The 27486-nt window shown below is 40.2% G+C and overlaps 1 protein-coding gene across 1 annotated transcript; it reads left to right on the top strand.

Moving 5' to 3' along the window:
• Window positions 1–2769: 2769 nt before the first annotated feature.
• OCIAD1 (OCIA domain containing 1) lies at window positions 2770–26924 on the top strand. Its single transcript, XM_063459932.1, has 8 exons — window positions 2770–2938; window positions 4784–4865; window positions 9959–10012; window positions 12351–12398; window positions 13215–13344; window positions 18742–18917; window positions 19742–19894; window positions 26671–26924. The coding sequence occupies exons 1-8, from the start codon at window positions 2876–2878 to the stop codon at window positions 26706–26708; spliced, it is 744 nt and encodes a 247-aa protein (XP_063316002.1). The 5' UTR covers window positions 2770–2875; the 3' UTR covers window positions 26709–26924.
• Window positions 26925–27486: the final 562 nt, after the last annotated feature.

Consider the following 27486-nt stretch of genomic DNA (forward strand, 5'->3'; position numbering starts at 1 on the left):
ACATCTGTCGATATATTGAGATAATTTACTAGAAATGGAGCCTATCCCGGAGACTATGGGTCTTCCGGGTGGTTGATCTTTATTTTTATGTACCTTAGGTAAATAGTAAAATACAGGAACTTTAGGGTGTTGTATATTTAGAAACTTATATTCTTTCTGATTTAAAATATTTAAAATCTTGCCTTTCTCAATTAAAATGTTATAACTTTTTTTAAAATCTTTAGTGGGATCAGTTTTTAAAATACGATATGTTTGCTCATCTCCTAACAGTCTCTGTGCCTCTTTATTATAATCATCATAGTCTAGAACGACAATCCCCCCCCCCTTATCTGCTGGTTTAATTACCAGGGACTCATCTTCTCTTAGTTCCTTCAAAGCCTGTCTTTCATGAATATTCAGATTGTAATTACTTGATTTGGGTTTATTAATTTTATTAATGTCATTCATTACCATTTTTTCAAACGTCACCATTTCCTCAGAAATGAAGTGGCGAGGGAAGAAGGTGGAATTCTCTTTTAGGTCTGTATGAATAATGTCAGAATTATGTTCACCTATAGAATTATGGATGGCAGGATGTTTCAAAAAAAATTTTTTTAAACAAAGTTTACGTTTAAAACGATTTAAGTCTAGGTAAACGCTGAACCTGTCTATTGGCTTCGTTGGGGCAAATTTCAAACCCTTCGCCAATAGGCTCATTTGAGATTTAGTCAGTTCCTTTTGTGAGAGATTGAAGATTCCGTTCTGTTTGGATATCTTTCTCTCTTTTCTTTTTTGTACATATGCTCCTCCTCTAGCTCCCCTTCTTCTACACTGCGTCCCCGTTTCCCTGGGGATAACCGGGGTAATGGGGATTCCTTGTGTCGACCCCTCACCTGTCTGTGCCAAAAATCCTCATCTACCGAGGGTGCGGAGAGAACCTGAAATCTATTTCGTAAGGTGACCTCATTGTCGTTACTTTGGTGTGGTCTGCGTATGGCCCCAGATTTATTTCTCACAGTAATCTCAGACTGGTCTTTCACAATAGCCAGACCAGATCTGGGTGGTCTTGTCCCCTCCTTTACTGGGGACACAGGCCGCTTTTTCTTAACCACTGGTTCCCACCTTCTATTATCACGTCTTGGTGAGTTTCCAACCCTCCATGATGACCTTTCTCTTTGGTTATATCCCCTATAACCGGGGGTCCTTCCCACCTGATCTCTACTTTCCCTCCATTCATTTCTATTGGAGTTAGGTCTAGCACTTCTATATCGTTCACCCTTATTGCTATATCTTGTGTTACTATATGCTTGTTCTCCCCCCTTTGCATATGTCCTAACCTGATTTTGTGCGTAGTCCTCCTTATCACGTAAATATTTCCTTTTTTTAATTTCAATAACATTGTTTTCTGTTCTCTCCAAGTTTTTTTGGATGTCAATTAGAGTGTTATTATATTGTTCCTGTGTCATATTTTCATTCAGGAAATTCTTTAATTCCATTATTTCCGAATCTAATTTAGGTAAAGTATTATTCCGTCTCTTAATAATCAGACTCATCATACCAAATGAAAAGCTCTCCAAGAGGTCTGTCCACTCCTGTATAAAGTCTTCTTCTTCTTGGTCAAATGAAGGACTTTTGGAGAATCTCAGGCCCCTTGGAGTAATTTGTTCTCTAGCATATTTATCCAGCGTAGCTATTTCCCATTTTATTTTAATCTCTCTAATTAATAGTTTCTCCAATTTATAGCATGCATTACGTAATTTTATTTTCAAATCTTGTTCATTTTCTACCCTTGGGGTCAATGTTTCATTAAATAGAGTATCAATATTTTGTCCATACTTGGATCTCTTCTCAAAAAGAGACATTTGGATTATAGCAGCACACACAGAGATGAAGAGTTTAAACAGTAAATAACAAGTATACAAAGTGATCTGTGTTAACAGGCGCTTAAAACAATTTCCAAAATAAGGTGCTCTTAGTGCAGCAGCTCACACACAAAAAATAGGAACTCTCCAATCCTATTATAATCCAGTACAATAAATCCACTATATACACAACCAATATTTTTACATTAGTTCACCATATTTCATAATATTTTTATAGTAAATTATATGATATGATGAAAATAAAGGTATTTTTAAAAAGACTATTTAATGGCGAGAAACCCAGTATATAATATGTGTGGGTACAGTAAATGAGTAAGAGGAAAATTACAGATAAACACAAACACAGCAGAACACCGTGGTCCCATACGGTAAGAAAATTGAAAAGCGGTCTGGTCACTAAAGGGTTAGTAGCTCCCACCTATTGGGGGGAGGGAGGGTTATTAATATTATGTTAAATAATATTAATAACACTGTGTGGATGCTATTTTCCATTTAAAGGGAATTAAAACGCCCAGATTTTCTTCATAAAATATAGGCTTCTGATTCTATATGCAAAACAATATTTTTCAGCTTCCAATAAACCTTTATCTGCTGTAATTTAATTGATCTGTACTGAACTGAGAGAAAGCTCAGGGACATATTTGCTCAATTTCAGAGCTTATTTAATAACTGTGCATTTTGCAGGTGAATGGCCAGAAAACAGCAAGATTGTCCCCCTGGCTGCATCCCACGATGCCTATCAATATAAAACAAACTAAAATACAAATATACTGTCTAATCACTATTCTTGTGTAGGGATTTCAAAAAGACAGCCGAAAACTACATCCCCCCTAATGCTTTTCCAGCAATATTTCACGGGCAAGGCTCTGACACATGGTAAGAAGGAGCGAGGCTGAGCGATTACTTCCGGGCTGCAAAGTTCTTCCTGTCTGGGTTCTACACTAGGAGAAGAGAGGTCACAGCGAGAGCTGTCAGGACAGTGCACACTGATGGTAACTTATTGACTGAGTGCAATGGCCAGCTCCCAGGCAGAGCTCAGCAACCAACAGCAGCAACCACAGCATAGGACTGTGCAGGTATCACAATATATTCATATCCCAGGACTGTGCAGGTATCACAATATATTCATATCCCAGGACTGTGCAGGTATCACAATATATTCATATCCCAAGACTGCGCAGGTATCACAATATATTCATATCCCAGGACTGTGCAGGTATCACAATATATTCATATCCCAGGACTGTGCAGGTATCACAATATATTCATATCCCAGGACTGTGCAGGGATCACAATATATTCATATCCCAGGACTGTGCAGGTATCACAATATATTCACATCCCAGGACTGTGCAAGGATCACAATATATTCATATCCCAGGACTGTGCAGGTATCACAATATATTCATATCCCAGGACTGTGCAGGTATCACAATATATCCATATCCCAGGACTGTGCAGGTATCACAATATATTCATATCCCAGGACTGTGCAGGTATAACAATATATTCATATCCCAGGACTGTGCAGGTATAACAATATATTCATATCCCAGGACTGTGCAGGTATCACAATATATCCATATCCCAGGACTGTGCAGGTATCACAATATATCCATATCCCAGGACTGTGCAGGTATCACAATATATCCATATCCCAGGACTGTGCAGGTATCCCAATATATTCATATCCCAGGACTGTGCAGGTATCACAATATATTCATATCCCAGGACTGTGCAGGTATCACAATATATCCATATCCCAGGACTGTGCAGGTATCCCAATATATTCATATCCCAGGACTGTGCAGGTATCCCAATATATTCATATCCCAGGACTGTGCAGGTATCCCAATATATTCATATCCCAGGACTGTGCAGGTATCCCAATATATCCATATCCCAGGACTGTGCAGGTATCACAATATATCCATATCCCAGGACTGTGCAGGTATCACAATATATTCATATCCCAGGACTGTGCAGGTATCCCAATATATTCATATCCCAGGACTGTGCAGGTATCACAATATATCCATATCCCAGGACTGTGCAGGTATCACAATATATCCATATCCCAGGACTGTGCAGGTATCACAATATATTCATATCTCTGAACTGTGCAGGTATCCAATATATATTTATATCTCAGAACTGTGCAGATATCCAATATATTCATATCTCAGGACAGTGCAGTTATTCCAGTGGGTGCATGTCTCCGGGCTGTGCAGGTATCTCACTGGGTCCCGATTCCAAGTAAGGTGCAGTTTTTGTACCATGTTTCTATTGATAACGTAGCGCCTGATATTATTTGAATTGGAAACGGAATTTAGTCTACACACCACCACTTTTTTTTGTATTTCATATATATATATTTACTTCCATATTTTACTGAGTAATAATGTAAGAAAAAGTAATGCTCAGATAGTGTACTCCCCCCCCCTTTCTACTTTACAGTTTGTGCAACATGTGAGGTACATTAATCAGGAATAAGTAGAATGTATCAGATTTCCTGCAGTCTGGTTTTTTAATGAAATACGTATTGGAGATGCATCAGTTACCAAGTCTCTAGTATGGATCAGAAATGACCTGTGCAGTTAGCCATTTTTCCATATAATCCCTATCTCATAATAGGTAACCTTACAAGATGTTTTATTTTCTTTCAATGTGTTACCGTGAAATGATCTTGCCTCTAGTTCAGGCATAGGCAACCTTCGGCACTCCAGATGTTTTGGACTACACCTCCCATGATGCTTTATCAGCGTTATGCGGGATATAGTCCACAACATCTGGAGTGTCAAATGTTGCCTATCCCTGCTCTAGTTGATGCTTGAAATTATTTAAACTACTCAATCAAGATGCTGTTTGAGGGAGAAAAAAAAATCTTAATTCATAGACCATTCCTTACTATTTTTTTCAAGGCGCCGGGTGCTGGTTATGTTCCTTCTGAAGAAGAGAGACGTGTATTCCGAGAATGTAACAATGAAAGTTTTTGGTACAGATGTAAGTATTGTAATTTTCTGACGAAATACTAATGATCTTTTCTAGCATTGTACATTAACCCAAACACATTTAGGCCAAGAAAGCTGACTTGGAAAAAAAAATAAAAAAAAATCTCCAAGACATCTGTTTTCAGTTTGGCTACGTTGTCCCACAATTTGAAAGTCTCATGATATGCCCGCAATTCACACGTGCAAAATTCTGCAGGAAAGCAAATCTTTATTTTTGTGCAACGATAGTCTTTTATAGCAGCAATTATAAAATATTTGCAGTTCTATGAATGGTTGTCTGATGGATTTACCATAGTTTAGACCAGGGGTTCCCAAAAGGTAGATCCCCCAGATGTATTGAACCCAACTCCCATGATGCTTTGCATGCCTTTAGAAAAAGGAAGCACCATGGGAGTTGTAGTTTTACACTTTTGGGAACCCCTGGTCTGGACAGACAGATAGTGGCTGTAAAGCAAATATCTAATGGAATATATTAATGGGGCCATATTCCTCTGGTGATGTTATATTAATTGGTGAGCCACCACTCATTACTTACTAAATTACATTTTAGCATAATTAAGGCTAAAATAGTGGAACTGTGACTAATGCTGGGTTGGATAATTTTTTCCAGATCTGCTATATTAGCCTCAATTATGCCAGATTTGATTAACTGACATTTGGTATTTGGTAAACAAACCCTCAATGGCTGTCAGAACTCTTGATGTGAAAAGGCACTGTTCCTGGTGGCCAGTAACGCTCATTATGGGGTAGTAAAAGCACCATAACCACTACTTTATTTTCTCTTTTTAACCGAGACCGTCCAAGAAATGCAACAAATTCTGTCTTTCTTTTGTGCCTGCTTTAGTATTGATTCCATACTCTCTGTAAAGGTTATGGTATCTTGCAGAAGTGTAAGGGAAATCTTTTATGGTATTCATGTACAATTGAACTTCTAGTTATTTAGTATGTGTTATAGCTCTTATTGACTCTGTAAAATAGAAATACATGCTGGCGCTAAGCAAGTAAAATCCCATCTCAATTTGTAATATGTTTTCTGTGTATTCCCACCTTCCTGTTTAGTATGAGACTGGTCCCTCTGACGCCGATTAGAGTTAGCTATTCTTCATCTTGCAGCTGGGTGTAGATCTCCTGATAACAAGTTCATTAGCATTAAGACAGCTGATCACCTCCCTAAGACGATCTTCACTAATCCGTTGGGTGAAGCATGTCATGTGAGCAACATTAATGCAAAGGAATTATTATAGTTTTGCATATTTTTTTTTTTTTAATTCTTTATTTTGTGTTGTGCAGGTGGGTACAAGATATTAACAGACGCCACAACAGCGTGTTACAGTATTGACATACGTTAGGTAGTGGCATGAGAATTCGCACATTTTTTATAATTTTAACTAGCTTAGACAATTATATTGTTAGAGTAAAAGTATATAAAACAAGTGGGAACACTTAATGGATAACAGTGTAGATTAGACATTACGTGACATATAAGGTTACACTTTTCTATATTAAACTAGATAATGCTTATGATCGACAAAGATTATATCAGTAAGAGAGGTGGGTGCTATCTGGACAGGTCTGACTGCCATTCAGGACATGAGTTGAGTAATTAAACAACATAACTCTATTAGATGTAAGACAAAAAAAAAACAAAAAGAAAAATACTGGTCACCAGTCGTCTAGTTTTACACAGTTTAGATGCAATTTGTCTATAAGGTTAGTGGTCCCATCATTCCATTTTACAGGCAGTTAACGTTTTATTTCTAACTAGAACTAAATGATAAGAGGAAGGCAGTGTGGGACTTCCGTTAATTCAGACAGTCCCCTTCACCAAAATATAGTGGGACACAAAACTGGGTCATGGGATTTAAAGGCATGCTGTAAGTTGGGCATTTGGGGAGTCATGAACAGTTATAGCAGTGGAGGCATCACAGGCAGCGATCAGGAGGTAGTCTGCCCGATTGCAACCTATACTGTCCAGTCAGCCTATGCCCAGGGGCGGTAGGTCGTTTTTTCCGCTGCCATTAGCCATCTCGTTTGTGAACCCCCCGGCTGTGTGAGCTTGTGTGTAGCTTTGTGCCATTACCTCCTGGGCGGCTACAGGTCGCCAAGCAGTGGCTAGCCCTGTGAGGGGCTGCTTGTGTGCCCGGGTAGTGTGGGTCTTTCGAGGTACAGAGCTGTGTCCAGGTGATTTTCTCAGCTGGGGCCGTGTGTCAGGTCGGCTGCGGAACTTTGCCGGGCGGGTTCTTTGGCGCCGGAATGGTTTCGGGCCTCTGGGTGCCGATGTGGTTATGTAAGCCAATTTAGTCCCTGGGGTGGGAGGTCCCAGGAATGCTGTGGGCCTTTGGCATGGTTCCATGTTGCGTCCCGCCGGCTGCTTTCTGTTTAGTCTCTGGAGCTTGGTTGGAGTGTGTGGCCTTTTCCGGTTTCCCCTTGTGACCATCTTCGCTGTGCGATCCCAGGTTTGGTGCTCAGCGTGAGATGGGAGCCGATCAGGTGAGTGCCTGCTTGTTTGCAGGGAGGCTTGTTGGAGTGCCCGGTTTGCCAGTTTAAGCCAAAAGGCGTTGAAGATAGCCTCCAGCTTAGTCTGAAGCTCGGACTGATGGAGGGGGAGGCACGTGGTTTCCGCCATGTTTGGCGCGTCGGCTGCTGAGACAGTCGTTGGCTTGCTTGGTTTCACCTCCCCTTCTCTCCGGGTAGGTGTGTGTCCGCTTGGACCGGGATAACCCCCGCCGGTCAGGGGGGGGGACACAGGTTGCTGGCAGGTCAGTTCCTCCGGTTCGTGGACTGGGAGAGCGGCCGTCTCTCCCTGTCTCCGTCGCGTGTAGGCCCCAGCCAGCCATCGTGGGTTCCCGATCACCGAATCGCTCGTGGAAAGCGTCAGGCGTATCAGCGGGACCTTCTCTATATAGGTAGGGTATCCCGGAAGTTTTATGTCTCGGTTTTTAGCGAGTTAACGGTGCTAGTCGAGGAATCCAGCAGGAGCTCAGCCTCCATGCGTCTGCTCCGCTTGCTGGCTTGGCCCCGCCCCCAGTTTTGCATATTTTAAGTAGCAGGTATGGTAGGTTAGTAGGCCTGCATGTATTTTTTGATAATAAAATTATTCTCCTTATTGTTTGTGCCATTTCTGTTTTTTGACCAAACATGTACACTCAAGGCACTGTAAATGTAAGCAATATTTTATCTAATGAGCGTCTATTCCATTATTCTTTTTCTCATCCCTCACTGTTTGTAAATTGATGGGGGGTTCACTAGCCTCCAGTTACCTGGAGTCAGAAATGTGAAAAATGAGTTGTGGTGTAAGTAGAGGAATCTGTCTATATTTATATGATTTACTGTCTTAAGTGCTTTCCTCCTATAAGCAATATGATTATTAGAGATTCATGAGTTTAGAGGACCACACTGGACATCAAAACTGCTTCATGTGAATGAAGTGGTTATGGTGTACACTCTCTACTGGCACCTTCTTAACTGTAAGTGTTAAGCCATTTTTGTACTAGCTAAATCCAATATTGTTAGGATACTGCACATAGGAACATTGATCATAAGAGTGTCTTTTTTTTATTTATTTTTTTAATTCTTTATTTATTGAAGCATACCAGCAGTTAGCAATCGAAATACATAAAGGAAAAAGCGCTACAGCTACAATATGGTCACATAGAATACAGCACAAATATAGAGACATTTAGTGCAATTACAGGTGACCCCAACTTGAGGTAGGAGTAAATCAATAAGGCAGTATGCGCAATAAACTAACCGTCAGTAAGTTTTTTGTTTTTATATGAAGGGGTAAAAAAACAACACGTTGAACAGTAAACGTAGAGGGTGAAATTAGCCCCCGAACATGATCCTCTTCCACATGCTTTAGACACTTCTCTACTGACCTCGTCACACGATAGCAACTGTACCCACCGTAGGTCGCGCCATACCGAACCACGAATAACTACCAAGCTGGTGAGAAACAAATCCGGGAGGAATAAGAGCAATAGAAGAGAGAGAGGAGGGACACAGACAGAAGGAAGAGAGGTTGGAACTCCGGGGAAGGAGAAAAGAGGATGAGGTCACCACACGGGGCCAGGTCTAAATGTTGCTGTTTCAACCTGTCATAAGAGCGTCTTTTGCCAAACCCGTGCACCATAAAGAGAGCTCACAAACCGCAATTTATCGCTGTCTATTGATACACGTACAGATTAACACTTTAGTGGAGTCCCCTACTCTGCCTTGTCACAAATTTGGAAGCATTTGCTTGAGCTGCAGTGATATGCTGAGAGCGTCAGCTGGACACAGTGAGTAGTCCTTCAAAGAAGTAATGGAACCAAAGGTGAGGAATCTGGACAAACTTTTGGGAGATTCCATTTAAAGGATCACTATAGTGTCAGGAAAACAAAGTTATTTTCCTGACACTATAGTGCCCTGAGGGTGCACCCACCCTCAGGGTCCCCCTCCCGTGGCGCTGAAGGGGTTAAAACACCTTCAGCAGTTTACCTTAATCCAGTGCCGGGCTCCCTCGGCGCTGGTCACAGGAGCCGATGCGCATGCGTGGCAAGTGCCGCGCGCGCATTCAAAGTGTCCACAGGAAAGAATTTCTCAATGCTTTCCTATGGACGCTCTGCGCGATGGAGGCATAATATGCCTCCAGCGTCGCAGATACGCCTCTAGTGGCTGTCCGGAAGACTGGCTTAACCTCAAATGTTTCTCTGAAACTGCTATGTTTGCATCTGAAGGGTTAAAACCTTCATTGAGCTGAAGTGGTCTGGGTGACTATAGTGTCCCTTTAAGTATTACACATTTTGAAAATGTTAAGAAAGGCTAAGAAATCCCCAGTGGACTGCAGGAACCATAACCATTTTGTTGATGTGAAGTGGTTTTGCTGCCTGGAATATTCCTTGAACCCTTGATAATTTATTTATTTATTTTCCTTAGCATCTACTAACTTTAATAGAAGTATCGCGGAATTAATCAAGTTGCACATAATAATGACTAAGAAAAACGAACGGTTCTTGCGGTGCACAAACATGTTGGGAGCGTGTTAGTGTGTGATGCCACCTATATAATTATGACATTTTAACAGTGTATTTCCTTTTGTTCCAGCTGTCCCCTTCAGTGCAGTAGGCATGGTTGTAACACAGGGCCTTATCTCCAAAGGTAAACATTTTATTATTTTCTAAATAGCACAGTAAATTACTTTGAACAATTTTCAGTACGATATTGAAGATATTTGCATTTATTCTTTATTGTGTGAGAGTTCCCATGTTGATCCAAGGTGACAGGGGTTCACTGGTAAGGATGTGAGAATCACAACCATGACTTTATGGCTAAAGTCAAGTGAGTCTCTCTAAACAAATCGTATGTTTGCAACTGTCTGCATGGTGCCACTATTATTAAAGGGAAACTACAGTACCAGGAAAATAAAGTTGTTTTCTTGGCACTACAGCTCCCTGTAGTGCCCCCCTCCATTCTTTACGAATTAAAAGAACACTTTGTAACAAAGGCACACTCACACTTTTTTAGAGCTTCTAAGAGCTCTGCCGTTATTACCGTAGATGGTACAATCCTAGTCTCAGGATATATATTCAGCAGTGGTGATGGTACTTCTTCAATAAAGTGCAGTATGTGAAAACAAGAATGGAACTATCCAATGGCGTAGATTTCAAGTAGAATACAGGTAAATATTTTACTCTCATGGAACAGAGCATGAACCTGCTCTGGTGTTGTAGAGCGTTGGTGGTATAATCCCCACTTGGGATAGATGGAAACAGGAAGCCAAAAGGTGCAAAGTAAATTCCAAATAAATTAAATTTTAAAAGGATAACAAGTTCATTAGCATTAAGACAGCTGATCACCTCCCTAACACGATCTTCACTAATCCGTTGGGTGAAGCATGTCATGTGAGCAACATTAATGCAAAGGGATTATTATAGTTTTGCATATTTTAAGTAGCAGGTATGGTAGGTTAGTAGGCCTGCATGTATTTTTTGATAATAAAATTATTTTCCTTATTGTTTGTGCAATTTCAGTTTTTTGACCAAACATGTACTCTCAAAACACTGTAAATGTAAGCAATATTTTATCTAATGAGCGTCTACTCCTGTAGTTCTTATCAGGATATTGGATATTTACTCATGCTTATGCCATTATTCTTTTTCTCATCCCTCACTGTTTGTAAATTGATTAAAGTAAAGGTATGCTATAAATGTTTAATTTTGGAATTCTGCCTAGTATATGGCATTTGATCCTTTAATGGAAGTCAGGAGTTTTGACTAACATTGTTCGATTAAGAATCTATTTTATATACAAGTACACAGCTTGGGTGAATTGCCAGTTGCAGGGCAGTATTCGATTCTTATACTATATACCAGACATGGCCAAACCGCGACTCATTAGCTGCATGTGCCTCTTTAGCCGGTCCAATGCGGCTGGGTAAACTTTTTAGGGTTGGGGCTACCGTACGGTGGAACAGGCGACCGAGTGCTCCTGCTTGCAGGGCGCAGGATCTGACTGACTAGCAGGCAGTGCGCGCACTACACAGAGCTCCACTCATGCCGGTCAATTATTGTAGCATAGCTGAGCCACGGACAGGTGTAGAGGAACTTTTTTCCCTGTACACAGTCTGTCAGAAAGGGAGAGTGCCAAACTGCTTCCTGTAAGACCGGGTGTAGGCAAACAAACTCCTCTTCTGCGGCTCATCCATGCGACCGGTAAGGGCTGGCACATGAGGGAATGAAACACAATTGATTTTGTTCTCCCTTAAAGGGACACTCCAGGCACCCAGACCACTTCTGCCCATTGGAGTGGTCTGGGTGCCAACTCCCACTACTCTTAACCCTGCAAGTGTAATTATTGCAGTTTTTTATAAACTGCAATAATTACCTTGCAGGGTTAACTCCACCTCTAGTGGCTGTCTGCTAGACAGCCACTAGAGGGCACTTCCTGACTCAGCAAAGATTTTCTTTGCTAGAGCGTCGGTGGACGTCCTCACGCTGTGAAAATCTTTTTCAATGCTTTCCTATAGGAAGCGCTAATGCGCATGCGCGGCATTGCCTCGCATGCGCATTAGGTCTCCCCGGCCGGTGGGCGGGATCAGTCTTGCCCACCGGCTGACGGAGTCAGAAGGAGGAGCGGCGCGGAGGAGGGACATCGTCGCTGCCTCAGGTAAGTAACTGAAGGGGTTTTCACCCCTTCAGCAACCGGGGATTGGGGGGTGGGAGGGAGAGGGAACCTCCAGTGCCAGGAAAACGGATTGTTTTCCTGGCACTGGAGTTTCCCCTTAATTTTGTTCTCTTGATTTCTGCTTTTTTTTTATTGATAATTAATAGCAATAATAATTTAAATATTTGGTTCTCTTGAATACTCCAATAAGTTTAATTGCGGCTCTTGAATATATATATATTTTTTTTTAACATGAGGCTCTTACAGGCATGAAGTTTTGCCAACCCTGCTATATACTGTACCCACTAACAGGTCCTTTTGTATTTCCTTTCAGGATTTCTTACCTCATCTGCAAGATTTGGCTCTGTCCCAAAAGTTATATGTAAGTGGATTCTCTGTCCTAGTTCTTGGTGGTAACTCTGTTAGAACCAATTAAATGTAATGCTGCCATCACTGTCCCTAAAGACCGTATACCAGCATGGAGTGTCTGGCTTGTTTAGTATTGCCTGCAGCCTTTAAATGGGTGGGCTATCACTAATTCAATTATGTTTTTGAACGGGCTATTGTGTTATGATGGAATTATTCAATCCACCATTGATCCATAAGGGGTTAAAGAAGGCCTCTAATTACCATACCCACTACTGTGCAATGTAGTGAATTGTGCAATGAGTCCCTTGCCACTATCCAGTGGTTAAAAGTTTGAACATTTTAGATTGGCTTGAGACATACCTGGGACCCCTAGGTGCCTCCCTGACACCTCTATACAAATATTAGTTAAGTGGAAGCTCCCCTTCTCCTTTAGCAGTATCAGTTTTGTCCATCATTGGACTAGATGAGCTGACGAGTGATCTAAGGGCGACTAAGTCTATGAATTAAATGTGGACTGAATTGTGAAAATGTTAATGCATGAGTAGTCACATAGGCTTTAGCAATATCTATGAAGAGTGGCCTGGAAATAGATTGACTTGTAACAGTGGAACCACACTGAGTATATATATTTTAAACTATTTGTAGGACAAACGTTTTCATGTGCTTCAAACTGACTATGGCACAGCCATGTTTTGTACACATGACTATAAAGTTGTACAATGGGTGTGCTGTCTTTCTATTTGAAAGTTACTGTTGTGTTTTTTTTTGTGTTTTTTTTTATTTTGAATTGTTTTTGTGTGAGTGATTATGTTGTATTTGTTTCCTGAAGTTGCTGGCATGTGTGGATACCTAGCAGGAAAGATTTCATATATGAAAGTATGTCAAGAAAAATTCAAGAAACTTGAAAATTCACCACTAGGAGAAGCACTTCGCCAAGGGCTCAGCCCTTCATCACTACAGTAAGAGGACCTTAATTATCTCTACTTATTAATGTGTAGCTATCTACTGTAGGCGAGAACTTGAATGTCTGTTTACTGCGATATCTGAGCAACCAAATCCATCAGATTCTAAAAGCGTAATTTATTTTTAGCTGCATCAGAGAGATTGTTGTAATGTAAAAAGTAGCTAACTTGAAAAAAGAAAACAAGTCTGAAAAGCTGTATAGAAGATCACAAGACGATGGTCCCTCTTCGGTATTCTCAGTGCCATGAAGAAAGTGGCTGAGATCCCTCTGCCAAATCTGGCCTTTTTCTAGCTGTCGGAGGGAAAATTACAGACTAGGCGTGCATTTATGAAATCATGCAAGCTTAGTAGTTCTCCTTTTAGCTTCTCATTTTAGTGTAATAGCAAAGAAGGTGGACAGAAGGGAAACTATTGTCCCATAGTAACAAATGCTATTTTTGAGCCTTTAGGCAATTTATTTGTTAGAGGAGTGTCCATTGGATCTTATTATTTATAGTCAATCCTAAAACAACAAATCTGTTAGGCAGAGAATGCATTTGAGATATGGAATGGTTTATACTAGATGCACTGGAAGGGCCCATTGTTAGCACTGTAAATGTTTCTGTCCCTTATGACTGTTTGCCATGGTGATGTCATTTCATGTGTGACCTTGTTGCATAGCAATTAGAACACAAAACATGACAATTTCCTGCCTCAAAGGAGACCTTCTTCCTTTAATAGAGAGATTATTCAATGTTACAAAGCTAGAGTACATCTCTCTTGTTCTTGTACAAAACAAATGATGTCATAATTCAACCATAGAGCCTATTAATGGTTAGAATTAATTTAATTAATAGAATTAATTTAATTGTTTGTTTTTGTGAGAGGTTTGCACAGCAAATCAAAAGAGAGAAAATATTATTCTGTAATGGGGAAATGGATTTTGTAACAAAAGAGAAGGGGCATATATAAAGAGGAGAACACCAATATTAAAGAGACACTATAGTCACCAGAACAACTACAGCTTATTGTATTTGTTCTGGTGAGTAGAATCATTACCTTCAGGTTTTTTTGCAGTTAACACTGTTTGGCATGTGCTGACTTTGCCTCTGATCTGCCTTCTTGACAATTTCATCCAATCCTATGGGAAAGCATTGTGATAGGCTCAGATAATCACTTCTGATGTCAGCCAAGCAGGCAGATCAGGGGCAGAGGCAGCAGCTGCAGACTTGGCTAAAAGTAAGATTTTACTACAGGGAGTGCAGAATTATTAGGCAAGTTGTATTTTTGAGGATTAATTTTATTATTGAACAACAACCATGTTCTCAATGAACCCAAAAAACTCATAAATATCAAAGCTGAATATTTTTGGAAGTAGTTTTTAGTTTGTTTTTAGTTTTAGCTATTTTAGGGGGATATCTGTGTGTGCAGGTGACTATTACTGTGCATAATTATTAGGCAACTTAACAAAAAAAAAAATGTATACCCATTTCAATTATTTATTTTTACCAGTGAAACCAATATAACATCTCAACATTCACAAATATACATTTCTGACATAACAAAACAAAAACAAATCAGTGACCAATATAGCCACCTTTCTTTGCAAGGACACTCAAAAGCCTGCCATCCATGGATTCTGTCAGTGTTTTGATCTGTTCACCATCAACATTGCGTGCAGAAGCAACCACAGCCTCCCAGACACTGTTCAGAGAGGTGTACTGTTTTCCCTCCTTGTAAATCTCACATTTGATGATGGATCACAGTTCTGGAACATCCTATGGACAGATGAGACCAAGATCAACTTGTACCAGAGTGATGGGAAGAGAAGAGTATGGAGAAGGAAAGGAACTGCTCATGATCCAAAGCATACCACCTCATCAGTGAAGCATGGTGGTGGTAGTGACATGGCGTGGGCATGTATGGCTGCCAATGGAACTGGTTCTCTTGTATTTATTGATGATGTGACTGCTGACAAAAGCAGCAGGATGAATTCTGAAGTGTTTCAGGCAATATTATCTGCTCATATTCAGCCAAATGTTTCAGAACTTATTGGACGGCGCTTCACAGTGTAGATGGACAATGACCCAAAGCATATTGCAAAAGCAACGAAAGAGTTTTTTAAGGGAAAGAAGTGGAATGTTATGCAATGGCCAAGTCAATCACCTGACCTGAATCCGATTGAGCATGCATTTCACTTGATGAAGACAAAACTGAAGGGAAAATGCCCCAAGAACAAGCAGGAACTGAAGACCGTTGCAGTAGAGGCCTGGCAGAGCATCACCAGGGATGAAACCCAGCGTCTGGTGATGTCTATGCGTTCCAGACTTCGGGCTGTAATTGACTGCAAAGGATTTGCAACCAAGTATTAAAAAGTGAAAGTTTGATTTATGACTGTTAATTTATCCCATTACTTTTGGTCCCTTAAAAAGTGGGAGGCACATATACAAACTGTTGTAATTCCTACACCGTTCACCTGATTTGGATGTAAATACCCTCAAGTTAAAGCTGAAAGTCTGCAGTTAAAGCACACCTGATTTGTTTCATTTCAAACCCATTGTGTTGGTGTATAGAGGCAAAAAGATTAGAATTGTGTCGATGTCTCAATATTTATGGTTAAAAACAAACAGTGTACATTCACCTGTGTGTAGATAGCAAACACACTTAGTGGGTATTGGGTGAAACAAACACACAAATTACCCTTAATTAACTGTATTGTAGATAAAGGATTCCTCTTATATCCTCAAGGCAATAACAACAAAACACCAAAAAAATGGCAATCTACAATACAGAAATAATAGAGAAGGACATAGCGCAATACTGTTGCAAAATAATATAATTGTGGTTTAAATGATTGCACTCACAAAAACAGTTTGATTGAAGGCACATCAAATATACTGCTGTGAAGAATTCAGGACTTGTGGACCATCAGAATCATGCATAGGAAGAAAGAAATAAATAATAGTGCAGAGTATCCAAGTAAAAAAGACACACTTTATTCACAAATGCACTTACAGAATTGCAGTGTCAAGTAGGCACATCAAGGTTCAGATGGAATGGTACATCCCAGTGGAAAAATCCAGAGGAGCAAAAAAACCAGATGCATAAATAAAATCAACAATATAATAAAAAGTAATAAAACAAAAAACTCTAGCACTAAAGGAAAGCCCTACGCGTTTCGTTCATAAAAGAACTTCCTCAGGGGCATCAAATATGAAGTCCTCCAAATGCATAAAGTGTGTCTTTTTTACTTGGATACTCTGCACTATTATTTATTTCTTTCTTCCTATGCATGATTCTGATGGTCCACAAGTCCTGAATTCTTCACAGCAGTATATTTGATGTGCCTTCAATCAAACTGTTTTTGTGAGTGCAATCATTTAAACCACAATTATATTATTTTGCAACAGTATTGCGCTATGTCCTTCTCTATTATTTCTGTATTGTAGATTGCCATTTTTTTGGTGTTTTGTTGTTTTTCTCAATATTTATGGACCTGACTGTAGTTCTAGAATGAAGTACAGTTTGTCCTTCCTTTCCCATGTCTCTATGATTCTAATTTTTTGTTATGTTTGCTTGGTGACGGCTACAGGTATGCAAATCCCAACTGTACAATATGTAGCGGTAACCTTGGTTTATATATAAAAAAGAGAGAGAGGACATGTCTGGGAAAAAATACTTGGCAACAAATTGCTGAAATAAAACTTTATGGTTAAATGGAGCATACGTTGATGTCTGAATGTTTTGTTACAGTGACTTAAATACCTTTGTAGGAAGATAAAATTAGAACTATTACATCATCTATTGCGCACATAGGATTTTCCCTTATTTTCTCAAAAGAGAGGAAGTTGAAGCCAGGTGGTTGCTAGTAATTATCATGCAATGTTTCATGGGCCAGGTCCAGCTGTACTGCAACCGCCAATAGATAAGATGTAATGTACCAATGAGACCTGGTCCATTATGTTAACTTTGCATGGTCTGTTAATTATTGAACAATAAAACTGGAATATTGACCCTGAAACAAGGAAGCAGGATTATTCAGGACACTGTAAGAGGCTGCTTGGAAAATAAATATGAGACTGGAGACTGTGTGATTTAAATCGTTTCTTACTTACTTTATGTCCATCAGATGTTCTGCCAGAACAATAAGGATATGATAAAGTGATTTTTATAGGACATTGGGCTCATCTCTCAAAAATATATATTGTATGGATTATTGTAGACTAAAAACTCAGAATATGAATTATATTTATGTGGTGGGTGGGGGGCAGTAGGCATAACTGTTGCTATCTGTAATGTTAGGATATCCTCCATCACTAAATATTGATGGGATAGAAAACTGGAATTTTACCTGGTGCGCTCCTTAGTAGTGGCCGGGGAAGACTTGCCTTGACAGCCACAATATGATATATAGGATCAGACACTAAGAGGGTTATTCATTAAAGTGAGAATTGTCAGGAATTCAAAATTAATTTCAAATTTAAACTCAACATAGCCTGATAAAAATACATATCCATAATCCATAAACTGATGAAAATCCACATCTTCCAGTTAAGCGATTTTGACCTCAAATTAGAAATACACTTTAAAGGATCACTATAGGGTCAGGAACACAAACATGTATTTCTGACCTTATAGTGTTAAAGCCACCATATAGCCACCCTGGGCCCCTCATGCCTCCCTAAATATAGTAAAATCTTACTGTATTCAAGCCTGAAGCTGTAACTCTGCATGCCGTTTGCCTCAGAACAACAAGCAGTCTGCTGACATCATCAGAAGTGGTGGCCTGACCCAATCACAGTGCTTCCCCATAGGATTGGCTGAGACTGACAAAGAGGCAGATCAGGGGCAGAGCCAGCATGATTCAAACACAGCCCTGGCTAATCAGCATCTCCTCATAGAGATGAATTGAATCAATGAATCTCTATGAGGAAAGTTCAGTGTCTACGTGCAGAGGGAGGAGACACTGAATGTTTGGATGCATTTTAGGCAGCCATGACCCAGGAAGGATCTCTAACAGCTATCTGAGGAGCCAGTAAAGTTATCACTAGGCTGTAATGTAAACAATGATTTTCTCTGAAAATACAGTGTTTACAGCAAAAAGCCTGAACGTAATGATTCTACTCACCAGAACAAATTCAATAAGCTGTAGTTGTTCTGGTGACTATAGTGTCCCTTTAAATTCCTAGCAATTTCACATTGGTAAATAACCCTGTAAGGAGACACTGGAGAATGACAAGAATTTTGAAGTATGAGAACATGTAATTCCTAACAATATTATACCTTTTGATTAATTTATATTGAAGACTTGACATCTGTGTTAGTTAACATTCTGATCTGAATGAAGAAACGTTTATTGATCTGTTCAGTTTATAAAATGACGATTTCTAAAGAACAGTTATGCTAACTTTCAGGTCTGCGGGCAGAACATCTGAATTTTCTGAAGGCGGTTATGGGAACACTCCTCCTCCCTCTGCTGGGCAATCAAGTGTGGAAACCCAACCTTTAAAATACAGTCCTACAGCTGCCCCATTCAGCTCTTCTTTTAGTGAATCTTCAACCACTGGCATTACAGATGGTCTGGCACAAGGTATTTTATGGCCTGTCGCATCAGGCCTTATTCTTTCTATGCAGACATTATAAAAAGCAATATAAATATAAATGTTTCCAAATGTAAAATTAAAATGCATCATGTAAAAAAAATGAACCATCATTATCTTGAATAGCTCAGGGAATTAATGGAAGTTGGCAGCAATAACTACTTACTTGTCAGTTCATTTAGCATAGGTATTTTAATGCTCACAAAGGCCAGGTTGTGCTTTGAGAGTTAGCGACCTGTGTCTATGCCTTTTGATAAATAGAATTTCACAAACATGAGATGGAGACAGGTGGAACTATCTTTCCAGTCATTATCTCTTACTTCCTCTTGGTGTTATTTTCATATAATACTGTATATGTACATTTGGGCAGCCTTTCACGGATACCATGTGTACATATGCCAATTTATAGCATCATAATACTGCTGCTTGATACTATGCACCAGATAGTTATTTTATTATTATATAATGTACATCCAAAATTCTATTTTGCAAAAAAAGTATTTCTTTAACAGTCAGTAATAGCAGTTTATGCGCATTATTGAAAATGCCAGTCTTTGGCAACCGTTCATTGAGGGGATATATTGTTGTTATTGTAGAAGTGCTTGGCAGTCGATTTGCTAAATATGTTGTTTGCATAGAATGGGGCATTTTTGCTGGTTCAGTTACTTTACTTTTTCAGTATGGTTTCATCCATTGACACATACTGTATGGCAGCATTCGGGCTAGCAAAGCATCATGGGGCATGTAGTTCTACAACATGTGAGGTTCTACCTTATGTTTTTCATTGTATTCTAATTCAATCTTTTCATTATAGAACCGGCACATTTCGAAGAAGAAATCCCTAAACAGAGAAAATTAACATATGATGAATTAAGAAGCAAGAACCGAGAAACCTTTGAGATAGCTGCATCTCAAAGAGCAGACACTCCTGTGAGACCCTCGTTGGAGAGAACCCCCAGGAAGGATGGTACAGTGATTTTACATCCTGATTATTGTATAATTTTACTTTACAGCAGTTATAGCCAGGTTATTCACAAAGTGTGCTTTGTTGGTAATTCAGTGTGATTTAAAATGTTATGTCAAAATTGACACCACAACTGAATTGGAGAATGTTTCCAGTTTGGCTACTTTGGCATTAATTTTGGAATTCATTTGAAGTCCTGATAATTCATACATTAGCTATTAACCCTATCTACTTTAATTCCAAGTGTTGTTCTTTGCCAAACACAAATGCTAAAAGAAATGCTACAACTGAAGTACCATTTGGAACTCCAGATGTTGGGTCTACATCCCAGTTTGATGCTTTTACCAGCATTGTGGCTGTGAGAGCGTACCAAAGGTTGCCTACTCCTGTGCTACAACCTTAATGGTGTATGAGGGACGCCTTTTTACACCGCCTCCGTGTTACTGCTGATTAGATAAGGAAACTGCAGCATTCCCCCTTTCACTGCAAAGCAGTCTTTTAATAAAGTGCCTCAAAGGTACTGCAGCAACATTTCAACTGTTGTAAATGAAGTAAACACAAGAGGTTAACAAGGGTAGTAGATTTATCATGTGACATACATGAAAGTATATTATCTATTGATCATGTAATATCATTGTGTTGATCAGGACTCATAAAAACAATATACAATTTCCAGGCTAATCATGGCAGCATATACACATGGGTTAGCTCCTCCCCTTACAGCCGATAGGACAGGAAAACCACCAAGGTTTTAAAAGGAGGCTCCATCCCTAAGGTCCTCAGTCTTTTTCCTGTCCTACAGCCCTTAGGACGTGAGCAATTTGCTCCCTTAACTTACGGACATGTATGTTTTTTTATCTTTATTACTTTATTTGCCTGTTTTACTGTAGTACATTATGCAGTTGTGCTTTTATGCTGTGATGCATTTAAGCTTTGATATCTTTAAACTAGTGCATTATACTGCTGTACCTTATTTTTAAGATTGTGGTACATTATGCGGTTGTGCTTTTGCTAGGAAGCATTTAACCCCTTAAGGACCAAACTTCTGGAATAAAAGGGAATCATGACATGTCCCACATGTCATATGTCCTTAAGGGGTTAAGCTGTGTTGCATTTCAGCTGTGTGGCATTTAAAACTGTTTCATTTAAATTTGCATTTAATACTTTTGCATGTATTGAAACTGCAGTACATTTGGAAAACTGCAGTGCATTTGAAGACTGATATATTTAAAACTGTGATACATTTTGAAAACTGTGTTACCTTTTATATCTTGAGGCCTTTAGACTGTGGTGCCTTTAAACTTTGACTTTTTGCACGTGGTTGCCTTTTCAACTCCCTTGCAGGCACTTTTGTTATCTATTTTGCTTCCCCTCGGTCCCAGTGATTTATTCCCGGTACCCTGGGTGTTTAGGGGCCATGTAGGCTTCAGACAGAGTCCTCTCCCTGGTCTCTAAACAGCAAACACACTCGGAATAGGCCCACATGTGTGCAGTTTGTGCCTTATTGGGCCTAATACAGATGACTTGCATTGTGGGAATACAAGTTGTGGCAGCCATCTTGGATAAGGGCAATTGCCAGAAAGTGCCTAAAATAAAGGGAAAAGTACAGTAAACCTACCACACTTATTTGGTAAGTATTTGCAGTGTCTCCAGACATGGATAAGTGCTGTCTTCAGCCTGTTTTAAAGCTGTTTCGCTGGTTTCTTATAGAATTTAACAGTGCACATTTTTTCTCAATACTTACCACAGGTAATATTTAGTTATTATTATTTGTCAGGTGTCTGATTCTTCACCAGGATCTGGTTATGAGGTGAAAACAGTGGAAGGAATCGGTTATGCACTGACTTCCTCCAGAAGGTTGTCGCTTCAGCATGACCTATCACTGTGCAGCCACATGACATGCAGGCAGGGCTTACAAAGTAAGTTCCAGAGGCCTTAGGGGTAAGAAAAGAGGCCAGGCTTTACCCTGTGGAGGAAGTTATTTCCAACCCCAGAACTACACCACCTAAGTTGCACACTTATGGATCATAGGTGGACGCAGACCTATCCTATTTTACGCCTACCATTGCAGGAGGCCAGCCAGCTGTGACTTCCGCTGCTGTTTCTACAAACATGAAATATGTGATTAAAGATCTCAAGGCTACTATGGAGAGAGATATTAAAAGCCAAGATTGAAGAGGCAGTCTGAAGTCTTCAGGTTACAATTGACTTCTTCACAGAAACTTCCCTAGATGTAACTAGGATATTCTCTGGATCAAATGGCTTTGTCTATAGCAGCTAGGAAAGCATTATGGTTCTATTTCTGGGATGATGACTCATCCTCCAAGTCTGCCCTCTACACCATTCTATTTGAAGGGGTGGTGCTGTTTGGGGAAACTTTGGATAATTCCATTGAAAAGGCGAATGAGGGCTGCAAGATATTGGTACCTTAGGATGGAAGTTCCAAGGATCCCAGCTCCTCATAGTCATAGTCAGACCGGAGAACCTCCAGTGACCAGTATTTCTGAGATACATGGAGCTGCTGGCCCTGCAGGGAATACTCCAGAGGTGACTCATGGCAGTTGGTAAACCTGCCTTTCAAGGTTCTAATGGAGCTATAACGCAGTCGTTTTGCTCTTCAGCAATGAACATATCTCCTCCGGTACTAGGAGCCTCATTTTTCTGATCACACATACCTGGGCTCATCATACTCTGGAGGCTTGTGTGGTATCCATGGTCCAGATTGATATAGACTGGAGTTTTTTCTTAACGGGCACAGGAGTCCCCATACCAACAGGAGTATTAAGACCAATGAATCAAAAGGTAAAGCACTGAAGGAAGAAGCCTTCTGGACGAAGAGGTGATATTTTTTTAGGTCCCAGAACAAGAGCAGTTCCAGGGACAAGTTTCGCCTCTCTTCTGGTGCTTAGAGGAAAAGCACAGGAAAGCCTACATTGGACATAAGAGGGGCCAACAAGAGGCTGAATGTCAGAGTCTTCGGGATGGAGTCAAGCAGATCCATATCTCAAGCAATCTGGAAGGATATTTTCCTTACCTCTATATATCTCAAGGATGCTTATTTTCAGTCCAATCTGCAGAGATCTTCGGCATTAGCTCAGAAGAGAACCTACCATTTGGCCTCAATGTGGCCCCAAGAATCTTTATATGTGCTTATAGTGTTATTGAGAGTCCAGAACTCCACCTGGTTCCATTAGCTGGAGGATCTACTTCTGATAGCCTTAGACCCTCAGAAGGCAGGCACACAGAGGTATATAGTTCTTTCATAACTCCTAAAGTTTGGCTGCTTGATGAATATCAAGAAAAGCAGTTTCAGACCAGCTCAGTGGTTGACATTCCCGAGTGGAAAATTCTATGCTCTGCTTTTCCCTATCTCGGGAACAGTTCCACAGATTGTAAAGGTTTTCTCTCCCAGTTTCTTCATTTCTGCTTGGTAACAGCAAGAAAATAGATACAACTACTGGGAATCCTGGCTTCCACCAGCAGACTTGTCAGATGGGCCCAATGGCATCTCTGGATTCCTTACAGATCCTTCCTATCTTGATCCAACAAGAGAAAGATTATTGGAGTCAGCCACTTACTATGTCCCCCATCAGTGGAGTTACACCTTCCCTGGCAGCTGAAAGAGGGATTAGATCTCTGAGTTTCCTGTGAACAGAACCTCATTGGTCGATTATTAGCTCGAATTCCAGTTTTTATAAGATTGGTTGCACAGTGTTTGGAACATGTTGCACAATATTTCCATTCATTTGTATGGAACTAAGAGTCATTTTCAAGGTTCTTCTTCACTTCAGATGCTTGCTGAAGAATGAGTGGGTCCAAATTTGCTCAAAAATCAATGCAACTGTATCCTATATTTACCAAGATGGGTCTCACAGATACGTATTGATGGAATTCCAGCCCATAATCAGGGCACAGAAGAACAACCAGTGGTTTAGAATACAATGGCTGTTTGCTAGAACTGAATAACTGTGGACAAGGTGGATTGGCAACCAGGTCCTGACGTATCCTCAGGGTTGACGCAGATTGTCTGATACCCTACATAGATCTGATGGCCATTTCTTGGACCTACCAGGTCCAGAAGTATTTTTTACATGCTAGGACCAGAATGCTCAGGTTCAGGATACACTGACTCAAATTTAGAATTTTAGTCTGATGTACATATTTTCCTGTTTTCGACTTTCCTAAGAAGGCAATGCAAAAGATGACAGTGGAAGACCGTGTCGACTCAAATTCCTATGATGAATAAGATGATTCTGGAACCTCCAAGGGAAATTCCTGTATGTCCAGACCTATTACAAGGCCCCATGACACACCAGGATCCTCAAGTTCTGGTGTTGATGCAGGGGTCCATATTAGTATAGGCATCCCTGAGACGGTCATTGAGATCCTCTTACAATCCTATACAGGCTTTACTAAGCTTGACATGCTTTTGTCTGTTGGAATTACTCCTCGTTCAGGCCTTGAAAGGTTCTGTGTTATAACACTCTAGAGGAGCACTTAGCTGCACTTTGCTTCATATAGGCATTGATTGAAATCATGCCTCCACTGAGTGTGGTGAAGCCAATATGTGACGTACCACTGGTCTCACGGGCCCTGACTGAACCATTATTCGAACCTCTAGAATGAGCTTCCATGGTGGTAGCACAGAAAGTGCTGGTGGCTGGTACCCCAGCAAGGAAAATGGGTGAACTCCAGGCTTGATCCTGTGAACCCCCTTTCACTACTTTTCAACAGATATGGTCATCTTGCATTTGGCATCTGAAGATCCTGCCTATGGTGAATGCTTATCTAGGTCATTCTCTACCTGTACTGAAGGGTACCGATTGAGCGTTGATATCCCTTGTGCTTTGCTTCATGTAAGCAACAATTGAACTCAAGCCTCCGCTGAGGGTGTTGAAACCAATATGTGACGTACCACTGGTCTCACAGACTCTGACTGAACTTCTAGCAGGAGCTTCCATGATTTTAGCCCAGACGTTGCTGTTGCTGGTGACTTGTACCTCAGCAAGGTGAATGTGTGCACTTAGCTGCACTTTGCTTCATATAGGCATTGAATGAAGTCATGCCTCCACGGAGTGTGGTGAAGCCAATGTGTGACGTACCACTGCTCTCATGGGCCCTGACTGAACCATTATTCAAACCTCTAGAAGGTGCTTTCATGGTGGTAGCACAGAAAGTGCTCGTGGCTAGTACCCCAGCAAGGAAAATGGGTGAACTCCAGGCTTGACCCTGTGTACCCCCATTCACTGAATTTCAACAGGATATGGTTGTCTTGCTGGTAGCACCAGAAATCCTGCCTAAAGTGAGAGCCTTTCAATGCCATTCTCTACCTGTACCAAAGGATTTGGGGCATTCTCCACTAGTACTGTTACAGCATCTCGTGGGCTTCCATGGCAATGGTCTCTGCTGAAACTTTGTAAAGTTGGCATTTGGACCTCTTTGAAATAGTTTGTCCTGCATTACATATTGGACATTGAAGTAATTCGTGAGGCACAATTTGGACGTCACGTCCGTTCTCTACCTGTGCTGGAGGGTATCAGGGCACTCTCCTCTCATGCTGTTGCAGCATCATGGGTTGCCATGGTAATGGTTTCCGCTGACACTTTTTGTTAGCTAGCATTTGAACCTCTTTAGACACGTTTGTCTGGCATTTCATACTGTTCGTTAAAACAGTCTATGATGCACAATTTGGTACTCAAGTACTTAACTCCGTTAATTCTTCTATCTATGTTGAATTATTCTGATTATTTGATTGGCTATTCTGTCCCTCCCTTTGTAAGCGTGGGTATTCCCCATGTGTATATGCTGCCATGATTAGCCTGGAAAATGGAAAATTTATTCATACTTACCGTAATTTTCTTTTCCTGGCTATTATTCATGGCAGCATATACTTCCCACCCATTAATGTCTCTATTTATGTACTGTAGAGCTTGTAAACTGACTGAGGACCTTAGGGATGGAGCCTCCTTTTAAAACCTTGGTGGTTTTCCTGTCCTATCGGCTGTAAGGGGAGGAGCTAACCCATGTGTATATGCTGCCATGAATAATAGCCAGGAAAAGAAAATTACGGTAAGTATGAATAAATTTTCCATTATAATCATATTATTGATTTAACCCCTTAAGGACACATGACATGTGTGACATGTCATGATTCCCTTTTATTTCAGAAGTTTGGTCCTTAAGGGGTTAAGGGACCAGAATCATTGGACCCTCTGGGTGATTTTATTTTTATTACCACTGATTAACCTGGAGGGAAATGCCAAAACGTAGGTCACCTGCACGGCCAGTTTTGGGGATTTTGTCTGTGGGTGACATTCTCTCATGTTACTACAGTTAGAGCTCTGTTACATGAAAATTATCCCCAGAAACCGGTTAAAGCCATCTTAATAGACTGCATATGAAACAAGGGTCTACTTGCAGTAAGTAAAATGTGACTGATGTTGAGCACTGGAGTCCCCATGCTTTACACTAAACAAATAATCATTTCTGGCAAGATATAAAACTGCATGTTTTTTTTTTACCATTTTCCATACCGCCATAGAATGGAAACTTGGAGTTCTCCAAGGAATCTTAGTGGTTATTGTGCTTGGTGTATTGCTGTAACATATATTTTTCTAGCACTTGATCTTCCAGTGCCTGTGTGGGGTTATTTATTTTTATTAGCGCGCTGAAATCACTATAGAATGAATACACTACCATTGCAGTCACATCAAAGTTATGCTCATTTTACAAATCCAAGCTAAATCGTTTTACACTACCATTTCTTTTTGTAATTGCAGCTAAAACGAACAAATATGGCGACATTTGGGAAGAGTGAAGAAACAGAATATTCTGAAGAAATCTGCACTGTTTTTTCCTCCTATAAATATATATGTGGATGGATGTTTTTGGATGTAAACAATTCTGACTACAAACCATACAAATTCAGATTACAACAATTGATTTGCTTATAATTGAGCTGCACACAAATCTGACAAATCAATGTACAAGGAAAGCTGCATTTATATTTTCACATATTAAAATTACATTTTTGTGAACTATATCTGCACTAATGTGTTGTATGTTTTTATGAAATTATACTATACTATTATACTATGAACGTCACACTCTCGAGGTATAGATTTGGAATTTAATAAAAATAGAAAGAAAAAAATACAATTTTATTGATGACCTGCCAGCAAGCGCAGACTTCAGTGTTAAGTTGTCTTGTGAAAAATGTAAGGATGTCACATATTAAATTTCCTAAATAGTGTGATAGAGCAGAAACACAGGTCTGAACTGGAAAATGTTCTCACCAAAAGCATGAAAACAGGTTCCCATGATATCCTGGCAGCGTTCACACTTGTGGCACTGCCAAGTGCTGGGCCAATATTCTGGCTGCTCTATTGTAACCACTAAGGTCGCTCTTAGTAGCTACAGAGGGCACATCTGCTGTCTGTTGTTGAGGTTATATTGCCTAAGCTGTCTTAACCCTTTGCGGCCCTTTGTCGGAATATATATAACAAAATATTTGACTTCTTGTGGTCCAATGTTGGATTTTCCCTGGAGAGTACCACTGATCCTTCGTGCCGGGTGCGTAGTATCAACCCTATGTG

Source organism: Pelobates fuscus, chromosome 6, assembly GCF_036172605.1.
Source record: "Pelobates fuscus isolate aPelFus1 chromosome 6, aPelFus1.pri, whole genome shotgun sequence".
Taxonomy (NCBI): Eukaryota; Metazoa; Chordata; class Amphibia; order Anura; family Pelobatidae; genus Pelobates; species Pelobates fuscus.

Excerpts from the sequence above, each read along its gene's own strand:
- OCIAD1 (XM_063459932.1), top strand. The coding sequence starts at position 2,876 with ATGGCCAGCTCCCAGGCAGAGCTCAGCAACCAACAGCAGCAACCACAG. Across the intron at positions 4,866-9,958 it reads TGAAAGTTTTTGGTACAGAT|CTGTCCCCTTCAGTGCAGTA; the intron begins GTAAGTATTGTA and ends CTTTTGTTCCAG. Across the intron at positions 13,345-18,741 it reads CTCAGCCCTTCATCACTACA|GTCTGCGGGCAGAACATCTG; the intron begins GTAAGAGGACCT and ends GCTAACTTTCAG.